General features: G+C 38.0%; 1 protein-coding gene across 4 annotated transcripts in view; it reads left to right on the plus strand.

Moving 5' to 3' along the window:
* Positions 1 to 21,359, plus strand: part of gabrb3 (gamma-aminobutyric acid type A receptor subunit beta3) — an 86,074-nt gene that overhangs the window by 36,521 nt on the left and 28,194 nt on the right. For all 4 annotated transcript variants that reach the window (XM_066706092.1, XM_066706093.1, XM_066706094.1 and 1 more), the window contains one exon: positions 17,007 to 17,227. In XM_066706092.1, the coding sequence (XP_066562189.1) occupies positions 17,007 to 17,227 (221 nt within the window). The remainder of the gene's footprint in view (positions 1 to 17,006; positions 17,228 to 21,359) is intronic.

The following is a 21,359-nucleotide window of genomic DNA, read 5'->3' on the forward strand; positions in this document are numbered from 1 at the left end:
TGGCAGCAGTGTATCCATCTACAAATGGATTCTTTAAGCAGGAGAACACCATAAGGCTAGGATTGTCCAGGAATGGTTCCAGGAAGATGTTCACATTGAATTCAGCTCACTTTAGTGGCCTCCCAAGTCCCCAGATCTCAATCCAATCGAGTGTCTGTGGGATGAGATGGAACGAGCTATTTGGAGTACAGATCCACCACCAGCCAATGTGCAACGTCTGTTGGAAGCGATGGAGTCAATATGGGCCAGCAATGTTGGCCCAATATGGGCTTTCGACACCTTGTTGAGTGCATGCCCCAATGAATTCAGACTGTTCTGAGGGCAAAAGGGGGAGCACATCTCTATTAGATATATTATACCTGTGTGTGTGTGTATATATATATATATATATATATATATATATATGTATAACTGTTGTCCAATTTGCTTTGCCAGAATACATTATAATCCTGTTCAAATAGCCCGCTGTCATGGTTACAGCCAGCGCATGGAAAGGCTTCAGGCAGGGCAGCATGCATGCGAATTTACAAGAAGGATGGTAGCTCATTAGAATGGCACATTATGCCAGTAGAAGCTGTTTTAGATAACAGAGAAAGCAGCATTAAAATTAATTTAATCTGTTGCAGGGCTAAAATCTGTTTCCTTTTTTAGAAAATGTTGGAAATAACGTCTTGCACATCACCATATTATTTTTATAAACTTTTTTGGTTTTCTTCTTGATGGCAAATATCTTTGAGAGCCATTTACTCTCTCAACGAAGTAAATAAAATCAAATAAAAATGTTATTTCTATAAACCTGACAGTATTAAAATTAAAAGGCCCCACTCCCACATACCTTTTCACACAGAGTCTTTAATGTCATGCTTTGAAGTGAAGTTTATGCAACACATACTGAGATGTGATGTATTAACTGCTGGAGAATTAGTGTTCTTCCTTTCGTGATCTCTTCCCTTCAGCTGAGAATGTCACCTGTTTCTGAATCATTAGCAGAATTGTAATATTGGTAAAACAAGGAGAAGATAACCAAACCAGGACAAAAATGGGGAAAACTGCTGGACATTTGTAGGAGACAATAGCTCAAGTAATCCATTTTTAACAGTAACAGTGGAAGAGTTAACACAGTAGAAGTAGCCATTATATTGGTAATAATAGTGATGTTATTGTACCATTTACATTAGTGGTATTCATCAAATATTAGCCATTGGTTATTTTTGTATCATTTTTACATTATTATAAAGGAACTATGTCAGCAGTGACAGTGTTTAAATGAAAGTTTAAACCTCTTGATTGTCACCCTCTTATTGGACTTTCATTGCGTGCCGTGCACTAGTAGTGACTCGTCATATTGGGTGCCTTCTCTTGAACATCATATTACTTTCTTAAAGCACTGATAAATTAGTACAGATCCGCCAGATGAGGCAAATTTCAAAAGCTGTACAAGATATGCATGATACTTTAATTAAGTAACACAAGTCCCACAACAGCACAATTTCAGTAGATTGTATCTTCTTGTTTTTATTGGAAACTCCATCAACCTTTGCAGAAATGTACGAATTATGTGCATAGTTTGCATGTTTCCACATTTAAAAATACCTTCCGATCACAAACTCCCTAACAGATGTTCAACTAATTAGTAGTGTTTGTAAGGATTTAGGCTCTCTAATGCGATCACGTCATGAATCCAGAATGGAACCAAATAGTCACGAGCTGTCCCTCCTTTCATATCTCTCAAAATACCGGCCAGAAAATTAGCTATATGGTTGGTGACCGCTCTATTGTCAAAACCATTGCGATGTGAAGAAATTGTGAATTTTCACATTCTATGTACAATAAACTACAAGAAATATTGTCGTAATTCAGTACATTTAAACCTCCCAGGCACTGTAATTAAGTCTGGCTAACCCAGTCTCTTTTTAACTATGCCTTTGGTTCACAGATCTCTGAAGAGCTGCACAGCTAGCCCTTGCCTATTATTCAGATCTTGTTCAAAAATAATTATCTCCAGATTTTGACCTGCTGTAGGCTTCTCACGTTTGTTGCAACATTCAAACATGTTCTTGTTACACTTCTTAGTCACAACAAAAGCACTGCTGCTCTTCCAGCAAATCCACTTATTGACGTTTATTGTCGGTGGCTTATAATAGATATACTTTATAAATATCACGTTATGTTGTAGTTGAATATACTATTTTCGGGCAACATAATAATAAACAACAACAACAACAATAATAATGATAATGCATTCTAAGTTATGAGAACAGGCTCCTCTGTTTAATGAATGCATGTCTTATTGTTAGACTGAAATCTCAAAACACAATTTATTGAATACACTGCCAGTAAAATGTCAAAGAGGATGGCTATATGACTTTTCTCATGATTAATTTATCTACACATTTGTTATTCATTCTGCCCTATAATTATGCTGAAATATTCCCTGATAACTTTCCTCATATTGAACCATGGAAGGAAATCAATGGTAACTGAAAAGGACATACAGTCTATACCAAGGGGAACCTTAACCTGCAGGTTTCACTGGACTCTTGATTCTCTCATTGTTAAGAAGCCCCGAAGGTTAGTAACTGTGAATGATTAAATACATCACCAGTCTAAAACAACAACAACAACAAAAATGGCAACATTGTGACCCTTGAAGACCAGCTTTTCTGTATCACTGCTCTGTATAGTACACAATATCTATATAAATGTTTTCCTTAATGTATGGAGAATAATTGAAGGCTCTCCTAAACCTACAATCGTGAAATTAACAACAGAAGCACAAAGGAGTTGTGTGCATCATAAATGGTGTTGTAGGTGGTGATGCTGATGATGGTTAAATCCCAGTTATCTTTTCTTTCTTCTTTCTATTCTTTAGCGCTCGTTAAAACAAACAAAGCAAAAGAGGATTGTGGGCACCATGAAGCATCACTAGATAATCTCAAATTTATCATGCCAACAGGTTGGTACCGTTTCAAGGAAGCTGCCCATATTGTAATATACCGAGTTTCAGAGCATGATCGACTTTCAAATGATCACTGCGTTTTTCTTTTAAATCTGGTATTGTTGCATCTCTGCTGTATAGTTACTACACACATCCAATGACTAAAGACATTTCACCTACAGAGTGTTAGAGCGGCACGTACTGGAGCTGTGCACATCGATACAGTGGGGCGGTGATGTTATGCAGGGTAACCTAACACGCTCTTTCCAGTTGCAATGCCTCTGCATATCAGAGAGGAATCCAGAAAGCTGCCCCGGGGCTTCCATGTGATCTTTCTCCTTAAAAACAAAGAAGCAGACTTAAAGGCAGAAACAGCCACCCACATTGCCATAGCTAGGCTCTTAATCTCACCATTTCAGCTAAGCCTCTTGATGTCAATGTCTGATGTTTAAACATGTAAAGAAAGACAACAGGGCACACACACACACACACACACACATATTTGTATACTGTTGATATACAGTTACCTCCACATTGATTCCTCAATTGTAACTACAACTTATAGTAACTAAAAGTGATAGATTCAGGCTTTAGGGATTTTGACGACTTCTCCTCACAGAATCTCTGCCACTCCCCTCCAGGTTGCACAGCTTGCACTTGCGATTGGGAATTTCTTGATTTGGTTCATACCGTCCCATCACAGTTTGGAGATTTCTGAAAGCCAAAGAAGAATGTGAATTTTATACTGGCCTGAAACGTTTGGTCGTACATTTGCATGTGTGCTTTGGATTGTTACCCTGCTGGAAAGTTAATTTGTGATCAAGGGACACCAGATGTATTGCCTAAAATATCCTGGCAAAGGTTGGAATCCATCCACCCTTCCATTCTAATGAGGGCACCAGAGCTGCAGGAGGAAAAACAGCCCTAAAGCAAAACAGATCCATGTTCTCGTTTCCCGGTCCAGAGGGACGACATTCTTCTTGACATGAGCTTCAGTTTTTCTATACTGAACATACTGCTGGTGTGCTAGTTAAAACCTATGTCTTTGTTCATTGGAGTGCCATGTACCCCAGATTCATACGTCTGACATTGGATGGTGGTCCCGGAGACAACGTGTCCCACTGATGACAGACTTCTGTGAAGATTCAGTCAGGGCAATGCCCTAGATTTTGATATAGGCTCCTGTACAGCTATTCTGAGTATACGCTGGAGTAAAACTTGTTTTCTTTTTAGGGTAACAACCTCAGTAGCCTGCAACTTTTTTATGATGGAGAATGCACCACAAATATGGATGTTCATCTTCTTATGAATTTATTTTATAGCAGTCAACAAATAGGTTGAGGGCAATAACCTTTTAGTTTCTGAGATCATCATTTCTTCAGATCATTCTCTCTTTCTCTAACATTCACCATACTGACAAATGATACCTTCCATAGCTTTGTTTGATGCCTTATGTGTTTGGAAAGTGTGTGTGTGTCTGTGTTTGTGTGTGTATATATTACAGGCTGTAGCCTATGACTATGTGTCTCTATTTCTCATGAAGTAACTCATCATGAGAAAAAAGCTTGGGATATTAGCAGCAAAACCCAGGTTAATGCTGTGTTTAAAGAGTTCAATGCACTGCTCTTCACTGCACTCAAAGACAGTCTCAGATTTCTAGCAATCAATATAATTGTTGGAAAGAACCTGACTAATTGTTAGCCTCCACTCACAGTAATAATTGAGGAAAACATTTAAGGATGTCATCATGAATTAAAAAAAAAACGAGAATGCATTAGTTCCTTTATTCATTGTATTATTCGATTTCTTCAAATATCCTGTAGACACTGAGATATAGCTTACTGCTTGTGACAAATTAGGTGAGTGGTAATGCACATTTTGGAAAAGGATCAAGAATCATATAGTAAATGTAGAGAGATAGATATTGTTTTCTTTTATGTCTCTGCATCTTACAGGATTACAGTTGCTTTTTCACACAGCACCCTCTTGCATTAAAGGCATAAGGATTTAATGTCCCTTCAAAACAGATCAGGATCTGAGCTAAACTGCAGTTAGCAACAGTACTGCAGGACATTGATAATGGAGTGAAACAGGTCCTTTACAAATAGGTTATATTTGCTGTGTGAATGAGGCAATGATTTCTCAATGGCAGAAGGCTTTCTTACAAAGTATTATTACTTATTGTAGCTCAAACATGATTTCTTATTTTTAAACTGTTCTCTGATTAACTAAAGACCGATCTTTATGGGTTAGAGCTCATTTTAGGTTTATTTATTGGTGTCCTCAATGTTGTAGGTGTGTGTGTGGCCATGTGTAGAGGCTTTTGGGTTTGTCTTTAACCTGTTTTCATTCCTCTTTTCTTTATCTGGTTGCCAGACAAACCAAAGATTGTAATAAAACCATCACCTTGTCAACTCAAATGTGTGTGTAAAAATTATGCACTTTTTGTCTTGGCTTTTCCAGCACTATTCTCTTGTAACATGTTGAATCTAATGCAGACTTCCATCATTATCATAAGCATCCAAGATTTATTAATCAGATTTTGGCAGTGGAAATGGTATTGCTTATAAGCAGCAAGAAGACAAAAATAAATAATAAAAGAGAAACAGGGCTTTTAAGCATTAGATTTAACAGTACATGATCTGAGATCCGGTCTGAGTTATTCGAGATGTTGGGATGTCTGGAAGACTTATTTTTGGATTAAAAGCAGCAATGTAAAGTGTATGAGAGCTGTACTTAATTATGCACTGAAAATTGTTTCTGAGCTGCATCTTCTTTTTGCAAGTAACAGCAAATATTTGACGCCACAATGTATTATAGGGCTTTTAAAATGGTTTCACATATTTTTGACACTGTTTTCACTTTTGGATTAATTTTATTAAATGCAATAGGAAGAAGCAGCAGGGATTTCAGGCAACACCAAACATTCTAACATATCTATTTAAATAAAATAAAATTAAAACTTCAGTTACGTTTAACCTTTGGAGGAAACACACATTTTTTTCTGTTCTGATTATTGAGTAAACTGAGCAGAAGTCCAGAGAGGATGGTTTAAAAATGACATCTTAGTGTGTAAGCTTTACCTTTGCCTTCCTATCTGATCAGAATGAACCCAAACCTGGGTGTTATTGTCCTGGGGCAGTAGGAGTGTGGAGTAGTATTGTGGAGCCTTAAAAAAATCAACAACCCTAAAACATAGTCATGGCACGTTCAGAATACAACTACCCGAGCGATGGATGGTGCAATAAAAACAAGTTGTTTTATGTACTATATACAATCATAGATGGCAATTTTTATACTGAGTCCTATGATACAATATACAGTAAGTGCAGGCAGCAGAAATTAGGTGGAAGAGCCGTCATTTTTTACTCAAAAAGGGAAATGTAAGAGAGCAGGACTGAGACTTGAGCTTGGCCGTGCTTCAGGATCAATCACAGCAATACTCTGAGGCTTGAGTGTTCAGATTCCTCCCAGAATATTTTCTACTGCATTGGGCGTTGGACTAGTGAAACATTTTTGGTTATTTTATTTAATGGAAAGGGACTGAATACATGCATGCAGTTACTAAATTAACTGCAATGGAGAGTTATAGCAGAGCTGTGAGTGCAGAAGTCACATAAGATCAAATATGTATGTATTTTATCTTACAAACCACTACCTGTATTCTTTTCTGCTTTACGGATTCACTTAAAACAAGTTATCAGCTTGCTATGGATGCTGGGTTGATGTAGTTACAGGTGAAAACATCCGGGTTTGATGCACTACACAATGCCTTTTCACAAAACATTCATACACCCCACGCACTGTGGGAACAGGTTAAATTAGGCACAGCAGGTCCTGTGGTGACCCCACATTAACCAGTCCCGTTTTGATTTAGACTAATTCTGTAAAAAAAAGAAACACATTTCAGTGTTGTCTTTGTGATTACTTGATGGGAAAATATAATTTCTAGAGTGATTTTGTCTCCAGGGTAGATACAGGTTACTGTACACAGCCATCATGGAGGAAGAAGCTCAGTGATGCACTGGGTTATGCACTTGCTTTGTGGCTCTTTATTGTCTTGCCTTTGGGATTCTATCCAAATCTATTTCCCCTGTATTATTTCTGCTGTTCTCTTGTGACAGAGAGGGGCAGCAGGGGAATCTGTATTGCGCTGCTCTTCTCACCGAGGAGGATTTGATTTCATGCTTATAAGTGACACGATGACACAATACCTTCCTTATGTGTTATTCTTGTTTCAGACAATCAGTGACATCAGGAAATCCCCAGACTACGACTTATAGCAAGCCCTGTGCTATTTTTAATTTTCCATTCCCGTCATCCGGGGTGTGGGGGTTGCAGCTGGGAGAATCCCAGGAGGTTGTGCAAGGGGCTGCGAATGCCATTGGAATGCATTAAATTTACAGCCATCATTGAATCTTTTAAATGCATGTTCTTCTTTTGTGCACAATAAATTATGTATCATCTACATCTTTTATATGTATTCACAGTAAACTGTTAAGACAGCCATGGATTGAAGCAAGATTAAACATATATTCACTAAATACATTTCTGTACTTTGTGGTTCTTAAACTATTCATGTGTGGCAAATTCCTTTAACCTTTGAATTGTTTCTCTTCTTAAAACCATTGTGACTGTTTATTTTTAATTTATTTTGGGTAGATTACAGCACATACAATTATTTGTATTATGAAGCAAGTGGAAACATCTTGGGAGGCCTCCATCCAGCAGTGGGTCGATATAAGCTGATGGTGATATACATATTATTTTTGAGATCATATTGTCTTCGAATACAAATTAGATAAATGCTGAGTGATATTTAAAGGGGTCAAGCTAAAAACTGGCCTGCACATTTGTTAATTTGTTAACATGTATTGGGGTCACATAAAGACTCCTTTCAAAGGTTTTATTGAAAAGTGTAATGCATGTATTTTCTTCAACTTTTCAATTGAATTCATGAGGTTACATAATTTAGGCCTTAAATGTCAAGCTGCAAAATTTGTTACTATTACTGCCCCTTCTGAAACTCATGCTGATAGTGTTACATGAGTTTCTAGTCGGTGTCACATCCATGTACAGTGTAATCACATTTTATTGTAATGATTCTTCGAGACGTTAGGAGAAGATCAAGGCCGTTTCATTGTAGGGATCTCCGTTCTATAGTTAAAACCTGTTTCATTATCATTTCAGAAGGATTGATTTCCATTAGAATAGACAGTGTACATCTTCTGAAGTTTTAAACAAAAGGTTGTGCACGGATAGGCTGTCTAGCATATCATTAGTCATAGAACAGATCGTGTGAGACCCAGCATTGATGGTTTGGTTTAGTTTTATCTGATCAGAAGAAGCGGTAGCCCATTGATTAATATCCTAGATAGAAGTGCTCTCATATTGTCTCCTCAACTACACGAATTGGGAATGACAGTGGCTCCTCCCTTTTCTTTGGGGAGATGTAGCAGTTCTTCCATCTCTAGCTGGTGGTGTGTCACTGTATTTTCCCCTCTGGCTCTGAGTAACGTCAGCAGCTCCTACTTCTCTTATGCGGCGAGTGTCTCCCTCTCCGATTTGGGAAATCCCTACAGGTCAGCAAGCACCCTGAGCTGCCAGTGCCTCCATGTTTTTTCTTCTTCTTCCTTTCCTTGTTTCCTGGCCTTCATAGCCTTGCCCACATTCTCCACCAACTGTGAGGGTTGAACACAGCGTTCGAGTTCTCAGGGTGGGTTCAGGAAACACAGAGGGGGGTACAGATCACAGGTCCCAAACTAGACAAGTAACTAATATATATACGACCACAACACACACTAGCAACCAATCCAATTTCATTATCCAAAATCCAATTTAAAGTCCAAATCCAAAAGTCTGTGCAGTCTTTTTTCTCTGTTGCTCTCTCCGTGTCTCTCTCTCTCACTGTCCCTCTCAAGCTCTCCTCCTGCCTCGCCTTTATCGAGGAGGGGAGCCAGTCATTGAGGGAACAGGCGATCAGGTGTGCCCCGGTAACTTTCCTTCCCTAGGGTTTGGGGAGCTGCAGGGCAGTGTTAACATTTTACTTTCACACACACTCACTTTTTTATTTTGTATTAAGATATTCCTTACAATATAGAATTACCCATCTATACAGTTTGGTTTTTGCTTTTAAAGTCCTATACCACTGACCTTTAATAATTAGAAGTTCACACGAATGGGAAAACAGGTCCCTGCAGAATTTATGAATGAACCAGAGCATGGCTGAAGTGAAAATCTTGTGGTTGACATTACATGCTTTTCAGCTTCTGGTGGCAAAAGGAGTGCAAAGGAAATCATATATGTGTTGTAGAGTGTGTATGTTGTTGGTATTCCCATTTGCCATAACAATGCATAACTTGCCTTTAACTTTAAATTATATATATGAATGTTAGCTTTTAGAATCCCAAATAAGATCACAGTCTTACACTCTGTTATTTACACAAGGCCTTACAAAGTGATGTATATTTGTAGGAATTTATGAGATGAGTTCTTTCCTTTTTTCCATTTCCTTCTGTTCAGCCGTTTCTTGCTTGTTTTTATTCTGTGAACCTAGGTGTGATGTTATAGTATGGCAAGAACTAAAAACATCTCGAAGAGTCAACTTTCTCAATTCACGTTGGATGACATCGCATGGCGGACTAATGAGTACTAAATACAAGAACTGAGATTCAAACTTCTTTGTCGGATAGCGGTTTGCGAATTTGGCAGTTAAACAAATAGTTTTTTAATGGGACTAAATTTGTTCTAACGAGTGACGGATAAATGAGAGTGGAACTGTACTACTACTACTACTAATAATAATAATAACAACACTCATCTGTGAAAGCTTTTTAATTGATCTAGGGCCGGATTAAATCAAAACTTTGACCCACCCGCTAATAGAAAACTACAAAACTGTACTCAGTTGCGGCTTCATTTTTTATAAGATGCCACTTTCTTCTAATCGTAAATGTAACCTCTACTATGTACAGATTTGTAGTTTTCTATTAGCGGGTGGGTCAAAGTTTTGATTTAATCCGGCCCCTAATTTGACTTAATTCCTGCAATACCAACAGGAATGAGAAATATCGTCTCATGCACTTTTTGTACAAGGTTTACACAAAGTCAAATAATTAAAAATTTCAATTTGAAATTTCAAGGTTACGCATTAAGTTGTGAATGTGTTCCTGCAAATGTCTTGCTGTAAATAATCTGACCTAAACCAATATTTACATCTCATAAAGATACCTATCGAAGGTCAATTTAATGTTCTCATTTAGCGTTTTTGTAAGATTAATACATGCACATTAAATATTAGCCTGGAAGTACTTTGTCTTATAGAAGGATGTGGCATTTGTTTACATGGGAATCTAATAGCATTATTGTTCCAGCTACAAAGCCTGAGTAAATATTTGGATTGTTTTGTTTGTTTTATATGAGAAGTGCCCTGTAAATGCTCTAATTCATCCTGTGATTTACAAAAATGTATCAGTTGCCTGGGTAACAGGTGAAAAGTCCATTTGCTTTAGAAATCACAGGCTTCCTGGACTAGCTGCTTGAAAAACAGAGCAGTAAAATGTCAGACAACAAAGTACATTTGTCTCTTGGTGCACTGATGTCTTACTCAAAATATAAAGATTTGTCATGCCACCATGCTAATTTATATATATTTGGCTATATTTGGATAAGATTTAATTGTAAATGATAGAAGATATGTTTGTGATACTTGATCTTTCTCATAATGGTTCCACATAGTTCTTGTAGCATCTTATTATGGACTGTTATGGCCATACATTTTACAATACCAACAATTAAAAAAGCTTGGTGTTTGAAATTGTATTCCTTTTTAAGATTTCTTAATTATTTAAGAAAATGTATGTATGTTTGTATGTATGTATTTATTACTTCAGAGTAACTGAACAACAACAAAAAAAAAAAAAATTATTCAGGCCTAAGATACACATATTTGCAAATACAGCTCATATTATTTTTAATAATTAAGAACATCTGTTTAAACTTAATGTGAGCAGATGTTGGTGGAAATTAGATTAGCGTAACATTAGTCAGCATCATTAGGAATGATGACTTTAAAGGAGTCAGTAAAACCCATCCTGCAGCCGAAATGGAGTGTGCGCTTGTATCTCTGATAGTAGCTACTGTATGACTGCTATTAAATGACCACACTGAAATCATTGAGGTCTATTTTGAACTTGCTGTAAAACAAACAAAAAAAAATCACCCTGTTTAAGTGGATTAAGTAAATGTTGAGATTTTAATTGTTGTTGGAGAGTGACATTGCTCATTATTGGTGTATTTTTATGACACCACTGTGATTTATAGATCTTTTGAGAAGAGGTTTTTGACACGTTTAAAGATGGGATTCTTCAGAACAAAGCCAACAGCTGGCGCATTGTCTCTCCTGCAGCTGTTATGAAGAATTAAAAAAAATGATTAATATGTTGAACAGGCCCATTCCCTTGCCAGCAGAGGTGAGAAAGTAGGATGTGGGAGGGATGTCTTAAAAACCCAGTGTTCATATTTTATAAGTTAAACGTGTCAGCGTTTCATACCAGCATTTTTAATGGCAGTACTGTACATGTGCGCGTTGTGGAAGGCTATTGCTCATCTATGCAGCCTTCATTAATCAATCTTATGAAATTGTCAGAGTTGTACCAGACTGCTCTTGCCATATGTGCAATTTAGTGCTCCCGTGATTGAACAGAGAGATATGGTATGATATCATCCCACTACATTGTTTGTAACCCATTTGGATTGAGTGTCTGATCATCACAGGGCGCTACATTTGCTGTATTTTATCGTCCATGTATGAAAATATGTGTTTATTTACAGAGGTGGAAGTAACCACACATTGTCTTCTAAACCCTTTAATTTAAAATGATTTATGTGAAAACATTAAAATGTTCTCTGGTATCCCCAAAGCTTCTCTTGTAGGATTGGCCTTTTATTTGAAACACAATGTGGTTGTAGAGTTGAAAACGATAAATATTTGTATGCATTAGTTTTGTTTGGAGGGGTAGTTCCACTGCTGTTTAAATCTTTTATGTTCTTTCTTGTGTAAGAACTGCCTCCGAAATGAATCACATGGAAGATTTCATCTTGCCAGGAATAGCTGAAGATGTTTGTGTGATATGCTTTAACCGATCCTTAAGTGCATGTCTGAAATGCACAGGAATCCATGTGATTGGATAGTCATAAGAAATGTGTGCCCGAGTCCCTAGCTCTGATGTCTGATTATGTTTCTGTTATTGTGCTTGCCAAGATCGTTGTGTAATCACCAGTTTCACTGCAGTTGATTCATTCTGCCTACGCTGTTACTTCTTGTATAAGCCATTACCATGAGGGTTTGACTTCGTAGATAAAAAAAAATCAAAATAAATCATAAATAAGAGAGTAAGCACAGTAGGGGAAAGATCAGGATTTATAAAATGATTGTGTAAATGGATTCATGGAGACAAATTTATTTCCTAATTAGGTTCACAAATTGTTTTTTTGAGTAGCACAAAAGTAATTCTGTTCCCCTTTTAATATATTTAACAAACATTCCCCAAGGAAGACAAGCGTTTCCTGAAATGTGAATATTCTTATAGGTAATATGTGTTTTGCTGATAAATTATGTTTCATGAGATGTAATGAGATGTTTCCCAATGTGAGGATTAAGCATAAAGATGAAGCGTAAAGACTACTCTAATCAAAAATGTGCAAACTATGTCTTACAAACAGACGATCTCTCATTTATTTTGCATTCTTCCCAAAAGATCAAATTGCTTAGCAGTTATAGCAAAGCAAAATATTCACTGTCCTGCGTTAAGGATACAACCAAGTGAACAAATGAAATAAAAGTAAACACTTTATATACAGGATTCATGGATCATAACTCTTTTATATATATCTATATCTATATCTATCTATATATATATGGCTAAAGCAGTGCAACTTGAAAGGAATGACAATTACATTGTCAACAATTTCAGTGGGACATCATTTGAATTTGTCAGAAGTGTAAAATTAAATAAGCAAGCAAGTAAAGTCTCTGAAGCAATTTCCAAATTGTTTCCTGTTACCTTATATAGCAATTTAATTTAATAAACAGAACCAGTATTTGATTGGTATTATTAGTCAGCAGAATGGAAATGCATCATATCAAAGTCACTTCGGTATTAACTTTGATGGTTTTATTAATGGAGCCAACCCGACACAAGAGCATAGGACAATTAAATTATAAATAACTTGTTCCAAGCATGTATTTACTCCTAGCTATATATCTGTACAGCACCTAAATCCTCAGCAATAATGCTTTGCTTGATGGGAACTGCTGAATATTCTCAATATGGCAAATTAATTCAGCACATCTCCATGCTTTCAAAAACTACATTTCATATTAAAGCAGGGATATTCTGAAATGGATTAAGAGAAGAAAAAAGGACAATATATTATAATATTATAAAGTGGTGGAGCTGTGTTGCATTGAGTGGTTTTACCATTGACTGATTACTCAACAAGAACGGAAGTCCTTTTTTAAGACTATATTTTAAAATCATGTACCAAAGCCAATTAGGTGTTTGAAACACATACAAGCTACATGACTGAATAAATTCAAGTTACATTTTTTTAAAGCAAGAATCATCAGCAAGCCTGGCAAAAGCCCTCATAAGACATTTGTCACATTTCTGTTTCGACCTACAAAATTGTTTACTTTTTAATATCAGAGATACAAATCTTTCCAATGAGAATTAACATAAGGATGTGGCAGAGAAGTATCTGAGCAAGTTCAGGTATTCTATTCTCTCTTAAATGGGAATGGATGTATTTAAAGATGTTTAAATTAAACACATTCAAATGACCCAATTAAAACATAACTTACACAGATAAATGTGTTATAGCTGTTTTCTTGCTTTGTATTATTATAATTATTTTACAAATGATCATTAGCACTATTAATACCAGAGAAAGCAACACAGCAATTCAGAAGATCTTTATTACATTTTATAGTTTGTTCTGTTAAACTCAGAGGTTTGGCAGAAATACTTCCTTTAGTCTGTAGCTGAGATCTCTTACAAGCATTTTACATTCACTAATCAGACCGAGGCTTGATATTATTTAACCTTGTATTACTGCTGTTGTTTATCATGCAGTGACACACGACTCCTTCCTTCAGAAGCAAATTTATATTGTTAAACCTCACCCAAAGGAAGAGCTCCTTTGCAAGGCCTGTTCAAACACATGTTAGTAAATTAGATTTAAATTGGCCCTATTATGCTAACAGATTGTTCACAACATCTTGAAAGGACAGAATATCAGGTCTTAATTTCCCCCAGGGAATACAATGCTAAATTACACCGGTTATTTATTTATTTTATTTATTTATATGATACTCATTAGACAGTAATTAATACTATAATAATTTACCTGAGAAAGGGAGATATTATTATTATTATTTGATGTCGTGCTTAAAAAAAAAAAAAAAACATTTTGATTCCATTTAATTCATATTTTGATATATGTTATAGCTTGTGTTTTGGAGCCCAATCTGCTTGGCAAAGAAAATATTTTAGACTAGATTGTTATCTAAATGGAAAAGGCATGGACATATCTATTTATTTTCCATTTGTACAGCAATTCTGCAACTCAAAATATCCACTTATTTTGCTGTGATATTTTGATAAAACATCCAACTATTCAGTTAACACTATTATATAACTATAAATGAACACCACACTTTTAAAGCAGCTGATCATGTCCCTTTAATAAACAAATTGACATATCTCCTGCCCCACAATTTATCTGTGTGTTTTAAGTAAAGGTGTCAACATTATTCCTGTTATTGTTTCTTCGCTTTCGATATTTATGGTTTATCGAGTTCGGATATCAATTTTCTTTACAGATTAAACTCAGGGCTTAATAGCAGTTTGAAATTTTTTTATTACAAAGATACAAGTGAAAATTTGAAATTGATGCATGAGCTTAACTCTATCAGAACTGATTGGTTGCAGCCAATATCAATCAAACATTGCCCACCAGTCAAGTAGTATTATAGAAGGAATAAATACAACATTTTAAAATACATATTCATTATATTTACACAATGTCCTGTCTGCATTTTGATGCAATACCATCTATTTCCATCTATGCATAAATGCACTGCCTCTGAATGATGAGGCAGTAGTGTTCCTACAGAATATAGACCAGATGTATGACTTAACCTTACAGTATGATCTTCTAAAGCAGAATCAGGCTTTTCTATAAATAAACCTCTGACTAACAGAAAATCTATTCTGAGCTCTGGTCTGTGGCTTCTAGCTTTCATTTCAGTGTAGTTTGTCTTCGGGGGACTGGTGAAAGCCCCCTAAATGAAATACAGTTGTGACAGAAGAAAAAATATAGACCCATACACACACACACACACATATATACCGATAATATTGGGACACAATACTAAATGCATTAGTACAGATGACAGAAGAATAGAACTCTGTTTCTAGTTCAACAATGGTCTCAGCTGGTGTAAATTGACTGGTAAATTTAATCCCAGTGATGTTCTATGGCATTGAGTTGAATCACTGCGATGATGTTGTGAGCACTATTCTCCATTCACAAATTTGATGTTATTCGGAAACTCATTCGCTTCTCAAATTCTGCATCCCCAGCTGTAATTTGTTTCACTGTGTACTTGAATTGTTGCGTTGTCTTTGAACAGAACAATAACTGTGTGTGGTAGTGGTACTAAGAGAGTTATCTTGGGCACCTCTATTTCATATTTCAGAAGCAGAAACGTGTTTTGGTGGGATGAGTGTTTATCGAACATCTTGTGTGGGATATTTCAGTACAAACAATGTTGCTGTAAATTAAACCGTATTGCTGTCGAGACAAATCAATGACGCTCACAGTTAACAAAGGTCAGTCCATTCCATTTAGTTGAGTTGCATTTCCCCACACAATCATTATAGAAAATATTATATATTATATATTAAAAATGCACATGTAAATCAATGAATAGATACAAGTGACAATTAAGTAGAAAGGGAGTACACGGGAACTTATGTACTGGACTATTCTATTCCTTATACCTTGACCTTGATACTATAGATACAGTCTGACAGGAGCAAATACAAGAACTTTGCAATATTCCATTCATCCAGAATTAATATGTAATATAAGTGGTGTGTACTGTGTATTAGTTGTCATAACAAACATAGGAAAGAAACAAACAAACAAAATACTTTGGTTATGTGCAGTGTTATTTCGCTACAAATATAATTATTTGTGTAAGAATTGACTTCCTCTGTATTGAAGAATATCGTAACACAAATAAAGGATATATGCATGATGGTGTGCTGTTTGAACTTTTTATGTATTCTTTGTTGGTAAATATTTGAATATATACTTCTGTACACCAGGAGCTCCACCAATCTGTTCATTCAGATTTTTGTTTCATAAAGTAATACATTTGAAATAAAAAATAAAAACTATGAAAAAAAGGTTTTGTAAAGGGTTTCAAGGGCAGGAGCCATCTATTTATATGGCTGATGTACTACATACGTAACAAACAATGGGACACATAGATCCGTTTAATTCCCTTATTCTGAATCACATGCCAAATATAGATGCATTCAAAAGCAAAACACATGCACAGCGTTCTCTTTCCAAGTAGACCAGATAAAGTCATTTATCTATAGAGGTTTTTTGTTTGTTTGTTTGTTTTTTTGTAGGACATGTGAGTGAGCCCTAAACAAAGGCAAGGGTGGCCAAAAGGACAAAACTTTCTATAATAAGTAATTAAAACATCAGAGCAACATCACTTTGTCACCGGCAGATCTGCACTCTGTTGAAAAATGGAAGACAAGTAGAGTTTAGGTAGATTAATGATTTAGAACATCTGGCATCACACTTCATGTATAAAATTTGAAAGCCAAGGACTGAATTGTGCAACAAGAAATATAAATAGAAATTGATTTAGAAGAACACTAAACAGCCACTTGGTTTTGTGGCTCCAATGGGAAATAATTGGGATGGAAGGACAGGAGGGGGGAACTCTGATGACTAATTCTCTCTTTGCTTCTTATTGCAGGACTACACATTGACCATGTACTTTCAACAATACTGGAGAGACAAGAGGCTGGCATATTCAGGAATTCCACTAAACTTAACACTGGATAACCGGGTAGCAGATCAACTATGGGTACCCGACACCTACTTTTTAAACGACAAGAAGTCTTTCGTGCATGGCGTCACTGTGAAAAACCGGATGATCCGCCTGCATCCCGATGGCACCGTGCTCTATGGCCTCAGGTTGGTATGGTTTAATGGGGAGAGCAGGAAAAAAAAAAAAAAAAAAAACAATCCCTGCAATTCATGAGCACTGTTGACATTTACATCCGACGAGATTTTGTATCAGAGCTTTGGTTGAATGCATTATATAACTTCATACTTCAGCTGTGGCGAGAGCCTGGAGAGCACATGTGACTGCCTCAGGGCTTTTAATCTTGCCGACCGTGTCATCAGTCAGGTTGTGTCTGTTTACCATACTTTGCTATATTGAGAATGCCCTGCAGTTATAATAAACAGTAAAACAGGCTCAGTTTAACATTACCACCTATATCAATTAACTACTAATACAATATACACTAGTGACAAATATTCTTATATAGTGTATAAGGATGATATACTTAACCAAATGCATACGTTGCTTGCGAAAGAGATCACCAGCTCATTATATGAAGTGATGTTTTCTACAAGGCATGAAAACGGACTCACAAGAAGGAGCATTCCCAAAGTATTTCAATCATGATGTAAAAAGTAACCAGGAGTATAAAACAGTAGCAGAAGGTCACCAGCTGAATTTATTGTACCAACACATTTTCACTTTGCTCACAATATAATAGGTTCGGAGACAGCCCCGATGACAGAATTTTATGAAACCTGCCCCAGGCTAACAATATAAGAAGTAACATGTGGTTTAAGAAATAATATGTGACATAAAATTGGAGAACAATTGAGTAGAGTTTCATTGTGGGAAAGATTACTTTGGACTTCTCTGTCTCTTTCATTTAATTTCTGTGTAGCTATTAGACCCAGCTTTCAAGGTCTGTATACAGTATGTTTATAGGTGAGGAATATTATATCATATTTGTGAGTCTTCTTGCTTCTTTTATTGTATATGTTTTATTGTGAAATGCAAAACAGTAAGAAGGTTTTGTTGGAATCTTAAACAGCACTGATTTTTGAGGAGATTCTGTTAATCTAGATAAGTCTTACTTCCTTTTTGTTTTAATATGCTTTACATCTAAATGTAGGCCTGGATGAAAACAAAATGGTAACCCCACTAGCTTATCATAAATTAAAAACTCAGTACTAGATGGATGGTCTCTGTTAATTATTTGTGACCATTCACGACATAAATCAGGCACAAGCTCCACTTTATTGAATTATAGATTCCCATGTTGCAAATGCGCACCATTCTGTGGAAATAAAACTATTTTTTCTGTTGATTTGTGGTGAAGAACATAAAGTTGATCGAAAAGGCTACCTAGTTTCTACGGTCTTCTGAATATCTGTAATTAGCACTTTGTGTCCATTCATTTGTATCCATTTCTCACTTGCATCATGGAGGTCTGATCATAACTGCTTTGCATTAAAAGCACACCCTTTAAACTGTGATCAGCTTTTACACAACAGTTCACCTACTAAAGTAATACACTATTCAGTATGTGATAGCCCATAATCATTTGAGTGAAAAGAAAGAGTTGTTGAGAGCAAGTCGTGTAAGTTGAATTTAAAAAAAAAATGTTTTACAGAGATTTGCTCTCAGCGACTTTCTTTTCACTCCAAGAATTACATGAAGGCACACCGATTGACTGGTTAATAACTGTGTTCTACCTGATTGTGGTTATTTTGGTTGAACACAGTTATCAATAAATGTGTTGATCAGACCTCTGTGCTTTAAATGAGAAACAGACTAATTCACAACACTAACTACAGCTTTAAAGGCAGGTATGCTCATTTAAAATTAAGGCTGATAGCAGGCAGCCCTGGTGATAGAGGTTCTTGCCTGGAGCTGCACAATTAAATAAATCGACTGACTTATTCTGGTGCAGGATCACATATGCAAGAAGCCAACAACCAGCAGAAAACCACCATTCAGTACTTTTGCAGGGTTTCCCTGTTGATAAGTTGTATAGCTCAGTGCCCCTTATAGTGAATATTTATAATTACTGCCTATTATTGTAACCTTTCTTTTCATATAGAAATCATGTATCATCTACAAATACAGGATATATATATATTGTAACGGGTTGGGGGGCCCGTCACAAGAAAGGGCTGTATGTAGGCAGGGGTCTGGTCTTGAAACACACAGTAGGAAGGCAGGCAAAGGGTACAAAACAGGTTTGCTGTTGTTTTATTGCTTACCTAAATGGCAGGCACAGTGTCAAAAAGGAAAACAAAACCTAGCTCTGTCCGAGCACTAACTAAACGTCAACAATCCCTAACTACAAAACAAGCACTAACAATAACAGTAAATGTGGAGCCGAACATCGGGCAAACAGAAGCACGACAGGGGCAAGGCAGGTTTGTAGTCACAGTCCGTAATCAAAGTTCATTACCAATGGGAGGTTGTCAGAAAGTCCGGGGTTTAAGAGGGAGAATGGTCCAGGTCCAGAAAAAGGGTCGTAAGCCAGTGAATCAGTCAACTGTGAACTTATCTTAACTTAACTCTCTGCTTCCACAGTATTACTTGGCTCCCCTCCAGTTTCTGCTCCAGCCTGGAGACACAGCAGGTCCTGGGCACGCTGGGGTGTCTCCATCTCCTTTTCTGCAGCCAGGAACTCAGGTCGAGGACAGGAAATCTGGATGTCCCGGAGACCTGTTGGAGGAAGCACAAGAGTCTCACCCTCTGGTTGCTGCGACTCCTCTGTCTTCCGGGATCCCGACTGAGTTAACTGCAGTGTCTGCGGGTGCTGTTCCTTTTGCGGCTGCTCCAGCTGCTCCCCAGATTCAGGGCCTGGTAAAATCTTCCCCTCTGATTCAGTGCAGGGGACAACAGATGATGCCTTCTCCTGGATTGTAGGCACCTCCTGTTCTGGTGTGGCCTCTGAGGAGACAGATGGTGACTCCCTCCTGAAGTCATCTTCTGCTAGTAGCTCCTCAGTGCTCAGGGGCAGACTCTCTTCTGCCAGACACGGTGGCGGATACTCTTCCACCAGGTATGGTGGCGGACACTCACCCTTGGAGTGGGACGAGGAAGGCAGCACCTTTTCCTCATCTTCAGGATACTTGGGCTCCTCCCTCCGGGGCTCTGGACACTCGGGTCCCTCCCTCTCTGACATGGGATACTGGGGTTCCTCCCTCCGGGGCTCTGGACACTTGGGCTCCTCCCTCTCCGACACAGGATACTCGGGTTCCTCCCTCCGGGGCTCTGGACACTCGGGCTCCTCCCTCTCGGACACGGGACACTCAGGTCTCTCCCTCTGGGGTTCTGAACACTCGGGCTCCTCCATCTTGGACATTGGATACTTGGGTTTCACCCTCTGTGGCTCCGGTGGCAGGAACACCTCGGCCCTCTGTGGCTCCTGCGGCAGGAACACCTCAGCCCTCTGTGGCTCTGGCGGCAGACACGGCCAGAGGCTCTCTTGCTCTAGCCACAGCAGGTCCTCTTCTTCCTCTCTCCATGGCCGGTTTTCCTCATGTACCGGCCATGGTGGAAGAAGCAGTTCCTCATCTTCCTCTCTCCCTGGCAGGTCTTCCTCTTGTCCTGGCCATGGTGGAAGAAGCAGGTCCTCTTCTTCCTCTCTCCCTGGCCGGTCTTCCTCGTGTACCGGCCATGGTGGAAGAAGCAGTTCCTCATCTTCCTCTCTCCCTGGCAGGTCTTCCTCTTGTCCTCACCATGGTGGAAGAAACAGTTCCTCATCTTCTCCTGGTGTCTTTTGCCAAGGCACCAGTTCCTCCCATTGCAGCTCTGTGAGGGAGGGAAACTCCACCTCATTTTCAGGCTCAGGGAAGGCATTTAACTCCACCCCTCTCTCTGGGGTGGAGAGGGAGAGAAGCTCGACCTCCTCCTCAATGCAGGACGTCAGCGACATCTCCTGCTCTGTCTCCAGCTCTGGGACAGACGGAGGCTTCTCCTCTTTCTCCTCAGGCTCCAGACAGCATTCTACTGGTAAGGCTCTTCCCCCTTCACAGTATTCCTCTCCATCAGGCAAATCATGCCCAGGTTGTCCAAACTGGAAACACCACTCTTCCCCTGCAAGGCACACTGGATAGACCTTGCAATCAGTGGTTGGGGAAGACTGCAGTTGAAGAGGCCCTTCCTCTTCTCCTTCAGGCTGGAAACAGGGCACCTGCAAGAGCTTTGCCTCCTCTGGCTGCATGGCCTTGTTCTCCTGCTGTTGCTGGCTCCGTTTCTCCATGAACTCCTGAACAGCTG

The sequence above is a fragment of the Amia ocellicauda genome, chromosome 6 (assembly GCF_036373705.1).
Source record: "Amia ocellicauda isolate fAmiCal2 chromosome 6, fAmiCal2.hap1, whole genome shotgun sequence".
Taxonomy (NCBI): domain Eukaryota; kingdom Metazoa; phylum Chordata; class Actinopteri; order Amiiformes; family Amiidae; genus Amia; species Amia ocellicauda.